General features: G+C 41.4%; 1 protein-coding gene across 1 annotated transcript in view; it reads right to left on the bottom strand.

Moving 5' to 3' along the window:
• The window catches only part of PARP1 (poly(ADP-ribose) polymerase 1), a 244,306-nt gene that overhangs the window by 45,468 nt on the left and 178,794 nt on the right, over positions 1-20,044 (bottom strand). The window contains exon 16 of the mRNA XM_033939243.1: positions 2,785-2,907. Within this exon, the coding sequence (XP_033795134.1) occupies positions 2,785-2,907 (123 nt within the window). The remainder of the gene's footprint in view (positions 1-2,784; positions 2,908-20,044) is intronic.

Here is a 20,044-nt window from a genome sequence, read left to right as displayed (position 1 = left end):
TTTGGACGCCCAGTCTTCTAATTTCCTAAGGTCCACCTGCAATTTTTCATAATCCGCATTCGTTTTAACAACTTTGAACAGTTTAGTGTCATCTGTAAATTTAATCACCTCACTCGTCATTCCAATTTCCAGATCATTTATAAATAAGTTAAATAACGCCGGTCCCAGTACAGACCCCTGTGACACTCCACTGTTTACTCTTCTCCATTGAGAAAAATTACCATTTAACCCTATTCTCTGTTTTCTATCCGATAACCAATTCCTAATCCACAACTGAACTTTGCCACCTATCCCATGACACTTTAATTTTCTCAGGAGCCTTTCATGAGGAACTTTATCAAAAGCTTTCTGAAAATCTAGATACACTATATCAACCGGCTCCCCTTTATCCACATGTTTAGTCACACCTTCAAAGAAGTCAAGCAAATTTGTGAGGCAAGATGTCCCTTGGTTGAACCCATGCTTACTCCGTCTCATTAAATCATGTTTGTCTACATGTTCCACAATTTTATTTTTTATAATCATTTCTACCATTTTGCCCGGCACCGAAGTAAGGCTTACCGGTCTGTAATTTCCAGCGTAACATTGGCCACCCTCCAATCTTCAGGTACTACAGACGATGTTAGCAATTTCATTTTTGAGTTCTTTTAATACCCTGGGATGTATACAATCCGTTCCTGACGATTTATCACTTTTTAACTTATCTATTTGGCTTAGTACATCTTCCAGATTCACCAAGATTTCTTTCAGTTCTTCCGAACCATCACCCTTGAAAACATTTTCCGGTTCAGGTAGATCTCTTACATCTTCTTTCGTAAAGACCGAAGCAAAGAATTAATTTAGTCTTTCCGCTAAGGCCATCCTTTTGGAATAGGCTCCTCCTTTCCCAGAAGGTAGCCCAGTTCCTAACAAATTGAAGTCCCTCATCTCTGAACCATCATCTCAACCACGCATTGAGACTTCGGAGCTCTGCTGTCTCTTGGGTCCTGCGCATGGAACAGGGAGCATTTCTGAAAATGCTACACTGGAGGATCTGGATTTCAGCTTTCTATCTAAGACCTAAATTTGGCTTCCAGAACCTCCCTCCCACATTTTCCTATGTCATTAGTGCCTACATGTACCAAGACAGCTGTAAAATTTACTTATTTTAAAAATTTCTATATCGTTTTATATCAAAATGGTTTACCAAAATGATTACATACATAAAATGTTAAAACAAATCTGGACAAGTAGAAACAGACAGCATTAATTTTAACAACAATCAGTACTCAGAAAAATGCATCAACAAATAATTGTGTTTTTATCAGTTTTCTAAATGAGCTCCTATCACTGCATTTCCGAATTTGGCTAACAAGAGCGTTCCATAGTTTTACCCCTGCACATGAGTCATTGCATTGGTTTTCACATATTTTGGGTTGACATTTGTTTTCAGCAATGCAGAATTTTCTGAACGCAGTGATCTTGTTGGTTGATAACGAGACATCTCACTCTTAAAAAATTCTGGAATCAAGCCATATAGAAACTGGTGACAGATCATAATTGCTTTGTATTGGATTCTAAATATAACTGGCAACCAGTGAAGTTGTGAAGATATGGCGTAATGTGCTCATATCTTAATGTTCCTGTTATCAATCTAGCCATGGCGTTCTGTACCACCTGCAATGCCCTGCACCTGGCTTTGGTTATTTCCAGGTATAGGACAGCTGACTCCTCCCCAGCACTAATATTTTATCTAAGTGAGGTGTGAGGTCCACCACCTTTGCACCAAGCAGGCAAGTGACCAGATGATCCTCACGCCCACCAACCACCTAGCTATCTATATGCCTAATGATTGAATCTCCCTTTACAACGGCTGTCGTAACTCCTCCCTTCTGGGCTGAAGCATCTGGAGATAGATCCTCGGAACAAGAGGATATTACATCTGTTCTAGAATTATTGTGTGTTAGTTAATCAATAAAAGGAGTTAGAATTCCTCATTAGGAGACTTGAACATTATTATACAATTTCCAGAGTCCATAACAATTGCAATTTGCATGTCTGTCCTACCAGTAGGTGGTGAATATTATTTACTCCTACAGGAAGCAGCTGCCATCAACATACTTCCCACGTCCCAGAAAAAGTCTGGCTGAAAATAAAAATGGCAGCATCACGAGTGCTGACTCCACAAAAGCTGTAGATACAGCTCAGTAAGGCACAAATCAGTCTTCAGGGCACTCCTTTCACCTGCTGGCTTTATGCACAAAGCTGCTCCCCTAGATTCCAGAGGTTTTAACTTTTTTTTTTTTTTTTAAAGACTAACAAGCAAATAAGAAAAAGAAAAGTTTCTTTCCTTCTCCAGAGGAGGGGTAGGTGGGAGGACTTAAAAGGCAGAGAAAGCCTGACTTCTATTTGCCCCATCTGGCAAGGCTCTTCAGGACTCCTACCAGCTAGCCTCAGTGAGCTAAAGCTGGGGGATGAAACTCAAGGTCATAGAAAGTCAAACCCCTCCATGCACAACCAGGGGAAGATCTAGACTGATCTCTGGAGGCGAATCTCAGCCATGGCTTAGCCTCAAGGACTGCAGACTGTGGCCTGCACCCTGGCAAAAAAGGCTCACTGTGAAGAGATCCTATTGCACCAACCAGACCTACACAATTTACTGGTTGGAAAACATAATCCACTCATGTAAAGTAGTCCATTAGCTAAGAAAAAGTTATATAAAAGAAGAGTGAGAAATTTATAAACATTTAACACACACCCTCAGCCATTCACAAAAAGGACCTTAGACTAGTAGCATCTAGTTACCTGAATGTACTCTAAATTATTTAGGAGAGGTGGTTTCTTCATCCCAAAGTTGTGAGGTATAAGTGTGTAGAAGCGATTGGAGAGATCCAGTATCCGGGCCTCAGTGGCAGACTTGGAAACAGCCTGAAAAAAGAAGGCAAAGGAGTGAGAGGAAGACAATGAACAAGTTGGTTGTTGAAAGAATCAGCTAACATCCCCTCCCCCAAAAAAGAAAAATCAATACTTTTTAAAAAAATTCTCATTGACATATCAAAGAACATCCAAATTACAACAAAGAATTTTATCATCATGTCAAAAATAACAAGCTAAACCAGCTTTACCAGACCTGCCCTTTAACATCCATTTATCCTCTTATTCTCCCCATTCAATCTCCTAGAATTACTCTTACATCCCACTCTCCTACATAGTGAGGAAGGGGAAGGAAAAGACTTGTACAGAAACATACAGGTGAAGAGATAAGACCTCCATGAAACTGGAGTTGAAGACAGACCCCTTGAAATCCCCAGATTAATAGAAAAATGACAATACATTTTACAGGCCTGAAAAACACCCTGAATAAACTGTCAGCTCTCACATAATATCTGTCTTTGCTAAATAAGCAGTTTCATCGAAACTCATCCTTCACACAGAAACTAGCTAAACATCTGTTGAATATCATAAAACAGAGAAGTGTATTTGTGAGAACGGAAATTACCAGCCAGCACTAGAACAATAGGGGATTAAGGATTTAAAATCGACTACTGTGCAGATACATCTTGGGATGGGTGGGCCTTGCTCGGAAAATTGATGATTCTTGATATTAAAATGGCATATGTCAGGGATTAGATAGACCTCTTTGGTAAACAGGATATCACGTGCAATATGACTCAGAAAAGTAAAAATGTTGTTCAATCAATGAATTAATAAGAGAAATTATGAATTGTGAATAGCCAATAGAAACTAAGAATGTAATATGCACTAACGTGGTCTCAGGCTGACAAAAATGTATAAAAAGACAGTCTTTTGAAACCTTAATCCGGGCAGATTCCTGGTGTACTCAAGCCAGTTTGACGTATATATGCTCTGGATGGATAAATCAACATGTAAATCTACCAAACGTCCAATGTATGCCTAAATGTCCAGCAAAATCTCTGAAGATGATACCCAGCAAGTCACACGCAGCGTCTCTTTAGCTACAGGAGCCACCTCAGTTATACAGAAGAAACCTTTTTTACCAACAAATTCCAAGGTGGACAATCAAAGACCCACCAGATACAAAAATCCCAAGTCATGAGGCAATCAAATGTGTTTAATTTATCCAGTAGGGTCCTTACCAACATTGACATTGAAGTATTAAATAAAGGGTTAACCTTTGTACCCACTTCTAACTCTCTGGATACACGGATATGTCTATATAATTTTGTACGTAAATTAAAATTGAAACATTTTTTCCAGGATGTACACGATAGACAAGCTAATATCCAAGATGTCAGTGATAATCAAATCTGTATTCAATCCAAATGGCTCAAATCCACTTGGTGCCCTCCTGGTCCAGTTGATTCTCATATACAAGTATTTGAACAAATGGTGGAACGAGACATCATCCATTTAGAGTCACAACAATCACTTATTAAGGATAATTTAACTCCTTCTCAAAGAGCGGCTTTGATTTCTTTATCATCAGATAACAATATAGTGATTCACCCTGCAGATAAAGGGGGAGATGTAGTAGTATTGGACACCCCTGCTTATGCTCAGGAAGCCCAGCGTCAACTCTCTGATGTTCATATTACAAATCAATTGATCATGATCCTACTGTAGAACTGGCTGAGGGCATTTCACATATGTTGCTACAAGCCTTAGAATCAGGTATTATAAGAGAGGGAGAATATAAATTTTTGCGTTGTCCCTGTCCGGTTACCTCAGTAATATATTTTGTCCCCAAAATACATAAATCCTTGGTGGACCCACTGGAGCGCCCCATAGTGGCAGGTATAGGATCTGTATTAGAACTATTGTCAGAATACATTGATCTTCAGTTAAAAAACCAGGTTCCTCAGACCCCTTCTTATGTCAAAGATACAGGGGCTATGATAAAATTTCTAGACACATTTCAAAATGTTCCAGCTCATGCTATTTTGGTATCTTTTGACATTACGGCACTATACACTAACATCCCACAGGACGCAGCGATAAATATAATTAGATGACACCTTCAAAGAATGGGCTTATCCCCTCAACGTTTGGATTTTTTGGTTAGCATAGCATAGCTCAAGTAGCCCTCAATAAAAATTATTTCCAGTTCGATCAATCTTATTTTTTAAGTAAATTCTTTATTCATTTTTACAACTTACAACAAGTGTATCAAGAAATAACATTTGAACTTAAAATCATCACTTGATATTCTAACATAATCATCTTAAATTAATGGAATTTATCCCCTCCCTCCCCTGTCATATCATATGCATTCACATATATTATACAATATAATATTTTCTATTAATCGAAATATTTAATAAAAGAACAGAATCCCCCCACCCTACCCTCATTTAAAATTGTATTTTTAAGGGAAAAATGTTATTACAATAATCTGTTAAAGGCCCCCAGACATCTCAAAATTTATTAAAATGTCCTTTCTGTGTGGCTAATGTTATTTCCATTTTATATATATGAGACAAAGAATTCCACCAGAAACTGTAGTTTAATCTGCTCCAATTTTTTTCAATTAAATGTAATTTGTTGCATGGCGACTCCTGTCATAATAAGTAAAAGCTTATTATTTTTTAAAGAAATCTGATTCTTCGCCCTCATTGACATGCCAAATAAAATAGTATCATATATTAGAGCCACCGGATTCTCTAATAAATTATTTATTTGGCCCCATATCAATTTCCAGAATGCCAAAATAAATGGACAATAGAATAATAGATGATCTAAAGTCTCAGCTTCGAGATGACAATGCCAACATCTATTAGACTTAGAGCTATCTAATTTTTGTAAAAGAACAGGAGTCCAAAATGCTCTATGTAACAGAAAAAAAAGGTTTGTCTTATAGATACAGATAATGTACATCACATCCTCCAAGACCAAATTCGTGGCCATTGAGATACAGTAATTTGATGTTTAATCTCAATGCTCTAAATGTCCTGAAGACCAGTTTTTGGTTTTTTATTCATAAATCCAGATATTAATTTATACCACTGTGCGGCCTGGTGTCCCAAGAAGTCCACCTGAAAGCATAAGTACTCCAAACTATATTCATTATTAAGATATTTCCATTCAGGGAACCCCATCTGAATGGCCTGCTTCAATTGCAACCATCTAAAACTTTGTGATTTATTAAGTCCAAATTTGTGTTGCAACTGTGAAAATTCAAGCAACTTACCATTAGATATAATATCATCTAAAATACATATTCCTGTTATCATCCAATGTTTCCAGATAATCTTAAATCTGCCGATTTGAATCTGGGAGATGAGCCATATAGTTTGATTTGTTGATTTGTGTATTGGAATAGGTGTTAGATTATTCACATATCTTAAGGTTTTCCATGTATCTACTAATATTCTGTTTTCTTTATATATCCTAGGCATTTTGATACTAAGAACATGGTTCAGTCGTAGAGGAAACATGAGTCGCCATTCCAACCATATCCAATCTGGAATATTTTAAATGGGCTCTGGGAGGACCCAATACATACCTTGGCGCATAATATAGGATTGATGATACCTATAAAAATTGGGAAAATTTCCCCCTCCCTCCTCAAATGGCCTTTGTAAAGACACTAAAGTAATTCTCGCAATTTTACCCAGCCAAATAAATTTTGTAAGAATACTATTTAACTTTTTGTAAAAAGACCCCTGAAAAAAAAACTGGTATCATACCCATTTGGTAACAAACCACAGGCAAGATCATCATTTTAACAGTTTGTACTCTCCCCCACCAAGATAAATGTAAAGGATTCCATTGCTCACACATTTCTGTTACCTTCTATAATAAAGATTTTTCATTCACTTTCATTGTTTCTTCCAGTGTATTTTTTATCCAGATGCCTAAATATTTTATTCCATCCTCTTTTCATAGAACGGGAAATGAATCGAAAAAACCTTCTGTACAATGCACATTGAGCGGAAGAATTTCTGATTTGCGCCAATTTATTTTGTATCCTGAAAATTTTCCAAATATTTCTATTAATTCAAGGAAGCCTGGAATGGTTGTTTCAGGATTTCTCAAATGAAGCATAAGCAGAGATTTTGTATTCACGTTCTGAATAAGGAATACCCTGAATCTCCTTCACTTGCTATCAACAAGGGTTTCAATACAATATCAAAAAGTAAAGGAGACAAGGGACAACCTTGCCTAACCCCCCTCTGTAAACTAAATCATTCTGAAAAATTATTATTAAAATACAATCTAGCAGCAGGGGAACTATACAAAGTTTGAATCATTTGTATAAATCCTGAACCTATACCAAACCAGTCTATGGCTTGATACATGGAAGGTCCATTCTACTCGATCAAAGGCCTTCTCTGCATCCAACAATACAGAAAAGGCCGGATCTTTCATGGCTTTTGTTAGATATAACATATGGAAAGCCAATCTGGTGTTATTAGAAGAATGTCTCTGAGCAACAAACCTTGTTTAGTGCATGCCAATAATATAAGGGAGAGCTTTGGCTAAGCGTAAAGCCAAAAGTTTAGCTAGAAGTTTTCCACCTACATTAATTAAAGAAATAGGCCTGTAATTTGGAACCAATGTGGGATCTTTATTTGGCTTTGGCAAAACTATAGTTAAAGATTCTGCCATAGTGCCTGTAATACAACCTTTATTTAGTTGAGCCTGATACAAATTTAACAGATATGGTAATAGGGTATTTTGAAATGATTTATAGAGCTCTACCGTAAAACCATCCCCACCTGGAGTGGATCCTACTCATTTAATAATATAGGCGTCTCTAAACTTCCTTTTATATGTTCAGGAATTTTAGGTCCCTCTAATAATTTTAAAAATTCTACACCATCTTTTTCTTTTTCCAAATAAGGCTCAGAAGAGTAGAGCTTTATTAAAATATAGAAATTGTTTTAAAATAGGTCCAATTTGAGAATGAGTATCACCTTTCTCATCTTTAATGGCAATTATTTTTGCCTTCCTTTTCTTTAAGATAATTTGCCAATAATCTTCCTGCCTTATGAGTTTCCATAATACAAAGCTTGTTGAGAAAATAAATCTTTCTTTACCAATTTAGAAGAAATCTCATTATATTTACATTTTGCTTTTAAAAGAGCCTGTAATGTAGAATATTCCCATTTATCCATCAACTTTGACTCCAAAAGTTTAATTTCTTACTCCAGCTCGGAAAATTGTCTTTTAATCTGTTTCTTAAGATATGCCGAAAATGAAATAATTTGACCGCTCACTATTGCCTTAAAAGCATATCATAAGGTTTCCATAGAGATTTCTTTTGCGGTATTAAGTTGGAAATAATCATTAATTTTTAACTGAAAATCTTCACAAAGTTTTGGATCCGCAAGCAATGTATTATCTAATCTCCATATTGATCTACTATTATCCTGATCAACAATTTTGAGTTTAATCCACACCCCTCCATGATCCGGTAAAATAATTGGATCTATGGAGGCTTGTGTAATCTGTTGTACTAATTGGTTTGAAACAAAAATGTAATCTATTCTTGAAAAAGATTTGTGAACATGGGAACAAAAAGAAAATTCCCGACCATCAAAATGAAGTACAGTGGTACCTCAGTTTACGAGTGCACCAGTTTGCGAGTGTTTTGCAAGACGAGCAAAACATTTGCAAAATCGGTACCTCGGAAACCGAGCATGGCTCGATTTACGAGCACCCCCCCCCCCCCCCGCCACGATCCGAGTTCTGAACGTGAACTCGCAGGCCTTGAGCATGCTCAGATGCTCAAGGCCCAGCAGACGAGGAGTTCGATCTTCTAGAGTGCCCAGATGAGGGTAAGAAGCGGCGGAGGGGTGCCCAATTGTGTCGGGGGGGGGCGGGGGGGTCGGATCGTGTCGGGGTGCCCAATCGTGTCGGGGGGGGGGTCGGATCGTGTCGGGGGGGGCCCAATCGTGTCAGGGGGGGTCGGATCGTGGCGGGGGGCCGGTTCGAGGCAGGGGGGTGCTTGTTCGCAGGGGGGGGCCTTCGAGGGGAGCAATGCCGGTTCTCGGGGGGGGGGGGAACGCATCAAAGCGAGTTTCCATTATTTCCTATGGGGAAACTCGCTTTGATAAACGAGCATTTTGGATTACGAGCATGCTCCTGGAACGGATTATACTCGTAATCCAAGGTACTACTGTATTCGCCAATATATCTTTCATGTCACAAGACTGCACAAAATTATCTAATCCCAATGATTTCATTATTTTACTAGGTTTTTATCCATCAAAGGTAACAGCGTTAAAATCCCCAGCCACTACTTAATTAGAAGCAGCCAGTGGTAGTATCAATTGTTGTAGAGTCTTTAAAAATTCAATTTGGTTCGAATTAGGGGCATATACATTGAAAAGCGCCATCGTAATATTTCCCATGCCCATGTCTACATGCAACCATCTTCCCAAAGGATCTGAAGCAACCAATTTGAACGATGCAGTATATTTTCTATTCACTAAAATAGCCACTCCAGCTTTTTTACCTACAGCATGGGCAAAAAACAAACAAACAGTGCTTTACCCAATTTCCCTCTAACTTTTTAGATTCTATATCAGACAAATGTGTCTCTTAGATACAGCAAATATCCGCATTCTGTTGTTTTAGAATAATAACGTTTTTTCCTTTTAATCGGATAGTTAAGGCCATTTACATTTAATGAAAATATTTTAAAATCCATTATACAATTTATATATACTGGCAAAAATAATTGTCCAGAAATTTAAATGAGTAATTACTAAAAATCAATTTTCCCCACATTTAATACATAAAATAAACTCTCTCTTCCCTCCCAATCCCATCCTCCCATAACCCCAGCCCACTCCCTTCCCTCCCTCCCTACTTAATAGTGAAAACTTGGAAACGCACATGTAAGACCCGATGACTAGAAACTCCTTTCAGGCAAAATTCATAAATCTCACTATTTAATTATAAGCTATCCAACTCAATAATATAAGTCATAAATTATATGTGATTCATCTAATTTGAAATCCATCTTTTAAAATAATCTATTGATAAATATCAACACATAAATATGGTATATAACCAAAAATACATATTGACTAAAATAAAAATACCTTTGCATACTTCAATAAATTATATTATACTATTCCTATACCGTATATTATAAAATTTTGTCGATTTCCTACAATTATATAGGGTTAAGAATCCTCATAAAATTAATATAACACTTAAATGTTATTCTTATACAAGTAAATTTAATAGAATAATAATAAAATATTTCCCAAATTAATGAATTCTCAACAAATAGATAATTTATCTAATCATTTATCTAGTTTATAAGGACTACATATCAATTCTACCCCTTTTAAACTTTAATCATGCCCAATTATCTCCTTCTTTAATTTACTAATTATAATTGATAAGCAATAATAATTTAACTAATTAAACTATCATGCATTTGTTTACCTCTATAATTCACCCATAACTTATGCTTATTCTCTCAGGAAAGATCACATGTCATAAAATTAATAACCCTATAATAAATTATTCAACCCTTTTAAACTATTTCATTAAAATTGACTTTGATATATAACAAATAAAGGTATAGAGGGGCATAATCGAAAGGGACGTCTAAGTCAGTTTACGTCCATCTCGCAAGTCATCCAAAGTAAAAAAACAGCTTAAGACACATTTTCGAAAGATACGTCCAATTTTTTTTTTCGTTTTGAAAGTCGTCTAATTATACGTCCTGCCAATCTGATCGTCCAAGCCACTAAATCATCTATCTTTATACCACATTTTCTTCTAACTTTTCGTCCAAGTCCAAAACGCCTAGAACAAGCCCTGTTGGACGTGGGAGGGGTCTGCAAAGTGATGGACTGCACACCCAGACATGCTACCTAAATAGTGGGGTACCTTACAGGGCACTGCTGTGAACTTCACAAAAAGGGTGCCATGTCTTCTCCTTCCTACAGCTCCCTTATAGGTTATGGTGAGCCCCCCAAACCACCTCCAGAATCCCCTAGACCCACTTATCTACCATCCCAATAGCCCTTATGGTTGCAGGAGCCATTTATATGCCAGTACAAAAGGGTTTTGGGGAATATAGGGGAGTGCTCATGTTTAAATATCAATGCAGTGATTACAGGGGCTTATGGGCATGGGTCCTCCTCTCTATGAGTCCCTAACCCACCTCCAAGATGACTTAAGCTGCCTCTGGGCTGGCCAACTAGGCTTTCCTATGCCAGGCAGCCAGGTGATGATGGTCTGGAGACTGAATTTTAAAGTTATGATTAAAATTTTTATGGGAGTGGGGGGGTTGGTGATCACTGGGGTAATGTGTGTGTGGGGGGTCTGTTTTATGTGTTTGGAGTGCTTATCTGGTGACTTTAGGTGGGTTTTTGTGACTTAGACCATGTTTTACATGGTCTAAGTCAGTGTTTTTCAACCTTTTTTGGGCAAAGGCACACTTGTTTCATGAAAAAAATCACGAGGCACACCACCATTAGAAAATGTTAAAAAATTTAACTCTGTGCCTATATTGACTATATATAAAGTAATTCACTTGAGTGCCACCACCGCCATCGGGAACAGGCTGGCGCCAAGTTCTCCCTGCTTCTCTTCCCCGCGGGGCCGACCAACTCTCGCCACCCGTCGTCAATTCTAACGTCGGAGAGGACGTTCTAGGCCAGCCAGGCAGCGATTGGCTGGCCCAGAACGTCCTCTCCGACGTCAGAATTGACGCGAGTGGCGAGAGTTGGCCGGCCCCACAGGAAAAGCAGGGAGAACTTGGCGCCGGCCTGTTTCCGATGGCAGCGGTGGCACTCAAGTGGCTAAAGAGCCGCAGTTTGCCGGCCTAGGGACAACACTGGAGGGTGGCCAGCTGTGCACCCCCTTGGGACGTAAACCCGGGGTGGGGCAGACCGCCCCCCCACCACCCTGGTATGCCACTATCTGTACCTCACTCCCTCCCTATGACCAAAAATTCTCCTTTCTTCTATTCCCCGTGTACACAACCATCTCTTTCCCTCCCTTCCTCTCTCCAAAGTCCATGCCTTCTGTGTCCAAACACTCATTCCCTCCCCCACCTCAGCATCTCTTTCCCTCCCTTCCTCTCTCCCAAGTCCATTTCTTCTGTGTCCAAAAACGCATTCCCTCCCCCACCTCAGCATCTCTTTCCCTCCCTTCCTCTCTCCCAAGTCCATGCTTTCTGTGTCCAAAAACCCATTCCCTCCCCCACCTCAGCATCTCTTTCCCTCCCTTCCTCTCTCCCAAGTTCATGCCTTGTGTCCAAAACGCACTCCCTCCCCCCTTGTGTTCCGTGTTTGCCTCCCAGCCCATCTTTGCAACTTTCTCAGCAAAACGAAGCTCAAGCCACGAGGCTTGTCTTCTGCTTCCTCCTGCCCTGCCGCGCACAAATAGCCGAACGGAAGTATTCTCCGACGTCAGCGCTGACGTCGGAGGGCAGGCTTTGCTTAAGCCCTCCCTCCGACGTCAGCGCTGACATCGGGGAACGCTTGCGATCGGCTATATGTTAGCTGCAGGGCAGGCAGGAACAGAAGACGAGCCTCGCGGCTCGAGATGTATTGAACTCCGCGGGTCCCCCGTCCAGCTCTCTCCTGTCCACGTGGGGCGGACTGCCCCTCTCCCTAGACTGTGGCCTAGGACCCTGGGGGAGCCCGGGCCCCCTGTCAGCTCCGGGCCCCTGAATGCAGGACTGGTGGTACTGCCCTGATGGCGGCCCTGACCGTACGGCACACCAGGCAGGCAACATCTCGCGGCACACTAGTGTGCCGCGGAACAGCGGTTGAAAAACACTGGTCTAAGTCACAACGTCCAAGTTCCGTCTAGGCTCTGTTGTAAAACTTTCAGTTATACATGCTGTACGACTAAGTCTAAGCCGGCCCACGTCCCGCCCAACTCCCGCCCTCAACACGCCTCCCGAAACGCCCCATTTAGCTTTGGTGGTTCAGCCTAGGTCATTTAGAAATATGTCCAAAACCCGTTTTATTATCGGCACTTGAACGTTTTTGAGAAATGTTCGTCCAAGTGCCGACTTAGGCCAGTTTTTGGACGTTTTTCTCTTTCAATTATGAGCCCCATAGTCTTTAAAAATAATTCTTCTAAAATATAGATAAAAACTTTCCATTTCATTAATGTATGCACTGTATTAGAATCCAAATATTAATCTTTCCCGTGATACACCTTCCTGTATCAAATTGCATTGTAAACTTAAAACAAAAGAATGTGAAAAATAGAATTTTGTGAACTGGAGCTAATTTCAAATATGTTATCTATATACATTCTATACTCACTAATCCTCCTTTTCCACCCCCAAGAAGATAAAACCTATCTGAGGAAACATTCAATTATGCACAACTATAAGTCTCAATAACTTGAGCTACTTCCATAAATTCATCTAGCAGAGTTTTCTTATCCTGGTAAGCTTTAATTCTGAGTTCCAAATCATTTTATACCATTTATAGTCCTCTTAGTTCTTTTTGGCTGTCAACCTGCTCCGTAGTATACAACTTTGTGGAAAACTTCTAAAAAGCCTCCTGCAGACTGAAGATAACGATACCATCAGACTTCCTATAGATCATCTTGTATATCTATTTATATATTATCTAAACCAATCGATAAATTTGCTCTATTCATTAAAGTATTTGTGATAGTCAGAGCATTGATATCTCTGCAAGAATCAGCATCCGAGGCCTTGAACTTTCAGGAAGGGATATCAAGAGAAAGTACTAGTTCTAGATAGCCGTTTCGTAGTACTTTCTGCGCAGATTTTAAAATGTCAACTTGTTTATATAACACATCTCATCTCCTGTAAAAATGTGGTACAGAAAGCTGTCCAACATACAGCAACTGATCAGCGCGCCCCCACCCCCCCCCCCCCCCCGGAAGAAGCGCAGAGTGGTAGTCATTGGGGACTCCATGCTGAGGGGCACCGAGGGACCAATTTGCAGACCAGATATACAATCAAGAGAGGTTTGCTGTCTACCTGAAGCCAGGATCCGAGATGTCACCGCCTGCCTAGACAGACTTATCCAGCCCCAAGATCACTTCCCAATGCTTCTCATCCATGTCGGAACGAACGACACTGCCAGGAATACCCCGGAGAATATACCTAAAGACTTTGGAGCCCTGGGTGAGAAGCTGAGGCGGATGGGAGCACAGGTGGTCTTCTCCTCGATCCTCCCAGTAGGAGGCAAGGGGAGAGCCAGGGAAGAGCATATCCAGAGGACTAACGAGTGGCTATACGGATGGTGCAAGGAGATGAACTTTGGATTCCTGAACCATGGAGAGGTACTGCAGGGACCAGACGGACTCCACCTGACCAGAAGAGGTAAGAACGTCTTCGGACATCGACTAGCCCGCCTACTTTGTAGGGCTTTAAACTAGGTAAGTTGGGGGAGGGTACCCACTCACATACCAGTGCAGTAAGTAACTATCCTGGAGAGGTAAGTCGAAACTCCATTTCTGAGTCCGAGGTAAGAACACACATTGAAAACAATTCTACAGGAGTCACACTAACTCAGGCGGGAAATTCTCCACAGGGACTTAGCAAAAATAAGGTATGGAGGGCTATGTATGTTAATGCACACAGCTTAGGCAATAAAATTCTGGAATTGGAGACGGAAATAAGGAAAGCTGACCTAGACGTGGTGGCGATAACCGAGACTTGGCTCACGGACTCTCATGGGATATGGCTATACCAGGTTACAACTTACTTTGTCAAGACAGAGAGGGCAAGTTAGGGGGAGGGGTAGCACTATACACTAAAGAAGACATCAAAACTACCAGAATCACAGATGTCAAATACACCGGGGAATCCCTCTGGGTGAACCTGGCCAGGGGAAACGACAAATGCCTGTATCTTGGTGTGGTATACAGACCTCCAAGACAACAAGAAGACAAGGATATAGAATTAATCGAAGACATAGAGAACATCACTATGCATGGAGACACAGTACTGTTAGGGGACTTCAACATGTCCGATGTAGATTGGAACTCGCTTTCCGCTACAACCAGCAGCAGCAAAAGGCTATTGAACTCCATAAAAGGAGCACGACTCAAACAAATGGTATTGGAGCCAATTAGGGATCAGGCGATACTGGACCTGGTACTCACCAACGGAGAAAGCGTCTCAGAGGTTTCGGTAGGCGATACGCTAGCCTCCAGCGACCACATGGTATGGTTCAACCTCAGAAAAGGTTTCAATAGATCAAACACAGCAACAAAGGTCCTCAACTTTCGGAGCACTAACTTCAAACGCATAGGAGATTTCATCCATCGGGCGCTGCAAAACCAAGCTGAAACCGATGATGTAGAGGCTATGTGGTCAACCCTGAAATCTACCCTACACGAAGCTACAAACGCTATATAAAAACAGTAATCAAAAGACAGAGAAACAATAAACCCCAGTGGTTCACTGCGGAGATCTCGGACCTCTTTAACGAAAAGAAAAAAGCATTTATTTCCTGCAAACGATCAGGAAAAAGGGAGGCAAAAGAATACTATCTGGCCAGGTCTAAAGCTGTAAAAACAGCAGTCAGAGAGGCCAAACTTTGAATAGAAGAGAATCTAGCAAAGATAAATCCTTCTTCAGGTACATTAGTGACAGAAAAAGAAACACAGATGGGATAGTACGCCTTAGGAAACCGGACGGGAATTATGTAGAATCGGATTCCGATAAAGCCAAACTACTAAATAAATACTTCTGCTCAGTCTTTACCTGCAAGGCTCTGGGGTCCGGTCCACAGTTGCAGTCAAGACAAAGATCGGAAGACCCATTTCAGAATTTCGAGTTTACACCCAGCAGCGTCTACTGTGAGATATCAAAACTCAAAGTGAACAAAGCCATGGGACTGGATAATCTACACCCCAGGGTGCTAAGAGAGTTGTGTGATGTCCTGGCGGAACCATTATCCGTGCTCTTCAATCTTTCCCTGAGTACAGGAAGAGTCCCGCTGGATTGGAAGACAGCTAACGTCATTACACTCCACAAAAAGGGTTGCAGGACGGAGGCTGCAAATTACAGACGGTGAGTCTCACATCAATAGTGAGTAAACTCATGGAAACACTAATTAAGCAGAAATTGGATACGATCCTGAACGAGGAGAATTTACGGGATCCCCATCAACATGGATTCACAAAGGGAAGGTCCTGCCAATCCAATCAGCTTCTTTGACTGGGTAACAAGAAAGCTGGATATGGGGGAGTCCATGGACGTCATGTACTTGGACTTCAGTAAAGCTTTTGATAGCATCCCACACCGCAGGTTGTTGAGCAAGATGAATTCGATGGGATTAGGAGAAACATTAACTGCATGGGTCAATGACTGGCTAAGCGGTAGACTTCAGAGGTTGGTAGTTAACGGTGCCCTCTCTGAAACGTCGAGGGTGACCAGTGGAGTGCCGCAAGGCTCGGTCTTGGGCCCAATCCTCTAACATATTCTTAGGCGACCTGACTCAGGGGCTTCAAGGCAAAATAACATTATTCGCCGATGACACCAAACTATGCAACATAGTAGGTAAAAGCACTTTGCCAGACAGTATGACGCGGGATTTACTTTTACTGGAACATTGGTCCTCGACTTGGCAGCTAAGCTTCAATGCTAAAAAATGTGAGGTCATGCACCTTGGCAGTAGAAATCCGTGCAGAACTTACACCCTAAATGGTGAGACCTTAGCTAGGACTACAGCAGAACGAGATTTAGGAGTGATCATTAGTGAAGATATGAAAACTGCCAATCAAGTGGAGAAGGCTTCTTCCAAGGCTAGACAAATGATGGGTTGTATAAGTAGAAGTTTCGTCAGCCGGAAGCCCAAAGTGATAATGCCATTGTACAGATCCATGGTGAGACCTCATCTGGAATATTGTGTACAATTCTGGAGGCCACATTACCAAAAAGATGTGCTGAGAGTTGAGTCGGTTCAACGAATGGCCAACAGGATGGTTTCGGGACTCAAATATCTCCCATATGAGGAAAGGCTGAGTAAATTGAAGCTTTACTCACTCGAGGAACGTAGAGAGAGAGGAGACATGATTGAGACGTTTAAATATATCACGGGCCGTATCGAGGTGGAAGATGAAATCTTCTTTCTTAAAGGTCCCATGGCCACAAGAGGGCATCCGCTGAAAATCAGGGGCAGGAAATTTCAGGGTGACATCAGAAAGTATTTCTTCACCGAAGGGGTGGTTGATCATTGGAATGAACTTCCACTGCAGGTGATTTAGGCCAGCAGCGTACCAGATTTTAAGAGAAGATGAGATAGGCATGTGGGATCTCTTGGGGTGTGAAGTTGGGGGGTGGGTCATTAGAGTGGGCAGACTTGATGGGCCGAGGCCCTTTTCTGCCGTCATTTTCTATGTTTCTATATTTCTATTTAATCAGCCTCAGGAGAAAGTACGGTAATCTTGGGCTGGAGGTTCTAATAAGAAACACAGCTGAAAAATCTTTGTCATCCATTTCTTTACTTTTAGTTCATGCTATAATCAATGGATAAACCATAACAAAGAACACCTAATAAAAATATTGCTGGTGAAATATATTAGGTGTTATATGGATTTTACGCTGCAAAATCCTTCCAGATTCTATATGGAGCAGATTGAATATAGAATTTCCAGTTACTGTATCCGTTGCCAGAGTCAGTTAATTCAACATTCCAAACATTCTAAAGTACCCCTTTAAATGTCACTTTTATGTGAAAAACTTAAAATTTGTATAGGATGCTATTTTCAAACTGTTTATAATAATAATATAAAACATATCATTCTCCACTCACATCCTTAATCTTAAAATAAATACCTTCCTCCTAAGAAGTCATCTGCTGATCATATTGCTCCAAGAATTCCATTAACTTTATTGGATCAACAAAATTACACTTCCCCCTCCCCATTCGCGGTTTCGGCAATCGCGATTTCACATATTCACAATTTTTTGGGGAGGGGGAAAAAGAAAAAAAAACCCCATTGTTAAGTCTTCCCCCCGGCATCCCCTGGTGGTCTAGCGGGCTTTCAGGGCAGAAGCGATCTTCCTACGCTCCTGCCCCGTGCAGATCGCCATTAGGAAATAGCTGTAGAGAGTTCCCATTGTGGTCTCGAGAGACTACGGGAACTCACAGCAGCCATTTCCTAATAGCGATCTGCATGGGGCAGGAGCGTAGGAAGATCGCTCCTGCCCCGAAAGCCCGCTAGAACACAAGGTAAGGCCGGGAAGGCGGGAGGGAGGCGGGGGTGGGTCAGAGCCAGATATTAAGTACACCGGGGAATCCATCTGGGTAAACCTGGCCAGAGGCAGAGAAAAATGCCTGTATCTTGGAGTGGTATACAGACCTCCAAGACAATCAGAAGAAAAGGACACGGAATTAATTGAAGACATAGAGAACATCACTCTACGGGGGGACGCTGTTCTGCTATGGGACTTCAACATGCCTGATGCAGATTGGAACACACTCTCAGCAACGACTTGTAGTAGCAGGAGGCTATTAACATCCATGAAGGGAGTACGGCTCAATCAAATGGTACTAGAGCTCACTAGGGCCCAGGCGATCCTGGACCTGGTACTCACAAACGGGGAAAGCGTCTCAGAGGTCTCAGTAGGAGAAACGCTAGCCACCAGTGACCACAACATGGTATGGCTTCCCTAGATCACAAACAAAAACAAAGGTACTCAATTTCCGGGGCACTGACTTCGCACGCATGGGAGATTTCGTCCATCAAATGCTGCAGGACAAAGCAGTGACTGATAGTGTGGAGGATTTGTGGTCAACCCTGAAATTGACCCTACACTAGGCAACTGTCCGCTACATAAAAATCGGTAAATAAACAACAAAGAAATAAGAAACCCCAATGGTTCACAGATGAGGTCTCGTACCTCGTCAAGGAGAAGAAAAAAGCATTTCTCTCCTACAAACATACGGGGGAAAGGGAAGCTAACATTGAATATAGGACCAGGTCTGCAGCGGTCAAAACAGCAGTCAGGGAGGCCAAACTTCGAGTGGAAGAAACTTTAGCAAAGAACATTAAAAAAGGTGACAAATCCTTCTTTAAGTATATTAGTAACAGAAAAAAGAACACAGAAGGGATTGTACGCCTTAGAACACCGGACGAGAATTATCTGGAAGCAGATTCTGATAAAGCCAAACTACTGAATGAATACTTCTGCTCAGTCTTCACCTGCGAGAAACCAGGGCATGGGCCACAGCTGGAGGCAACACCAAGCGCGGAAGAACCGTTTCAGAAATTTGAGTTCACACCGGTTGATGTTTACAGCGAACTGTCAAGACTCAAGGTGAACAAAGCCATGGGACCAGACAATTTGCACCCAAGAGTGCTCAGAGAGCTGGCTGATGTCCTGGCGGAACCGTTAGCCATGCTCTTTAATCTCTCCCTAAGTACTGGGAAAGTCCCCCTGGTCTGGAAAACAGCTAATGTCGTCCCTCTGCACAAAAAGGGTTGCAGGGCAGAGGCTGCGAATTACAGACCAGTGAGTCTCACATCAATAGTGTGTAAACTCATGGAAACACTACTTAAACGTGAATTAGACACGATCTTGGATGAGGGGAATCTAAGGGATCCCAGTCAACATGGTTTTACCAAGGGTAGGTCCTGCCAATCCAATCTCATAAGCTTCTTTGACTGGGTAACAGGAAAGCTAGACTCGGGAGAGTCTCTGGACATCGTGTACTTAGACTTCAGTAAGGCTTTTGATAGCGTCCCTCATCGCAGGCTGTTAAGCAAAATGAAATCAATGGGGTTAAGCGAGACACTGACTACATGGGTCAACGATTGGCTGAGTGGCAGACGTCAGAGGGTGGTGGTCAACGGCACCCTCTCAGAGACTTCGGAGGTGACCAGCGGAGTGCCGCAAGGCTCGGTCCTGGGTCCACTCCTTTTTAACATATTCATAGGGGACTTGACTCGAGGGCTTCAAGGTAAAGTAACATTATTCGCCGATGACGCCAAACTATGCAATATAGTAAGTGAAAGCAACTTGCAGGACAGTATGGCGCAGGACCTGCTTAAATTGGAATGCTGGTCCTCGATCTGGCAGCTGGGCTTCAACGCTAAGAAATGTAAGGTCATGCACCTCGGTAGCGGTAATCCATGCAGAACTTACACCTTGAATGGAGAA

Source organism: Geotrypetes seraphini, chromosome 3 (assembly GCF_902459505.1).
Source record: "Geotrypetes seraphini chromosome 3, aGeoSer1.1, whole genome shotgun sequence".
NCBI lineage: Eukaryota > Metazoa > Chordata > Amphibia > Gymnophiona > Dermophiidae > Geotrypetes > Geotrypetes seraphini.
Note: the sequence above shows the minus strand (reverse complement) of the source record. Positions and strands in the feature narration are given on the sequence as shown.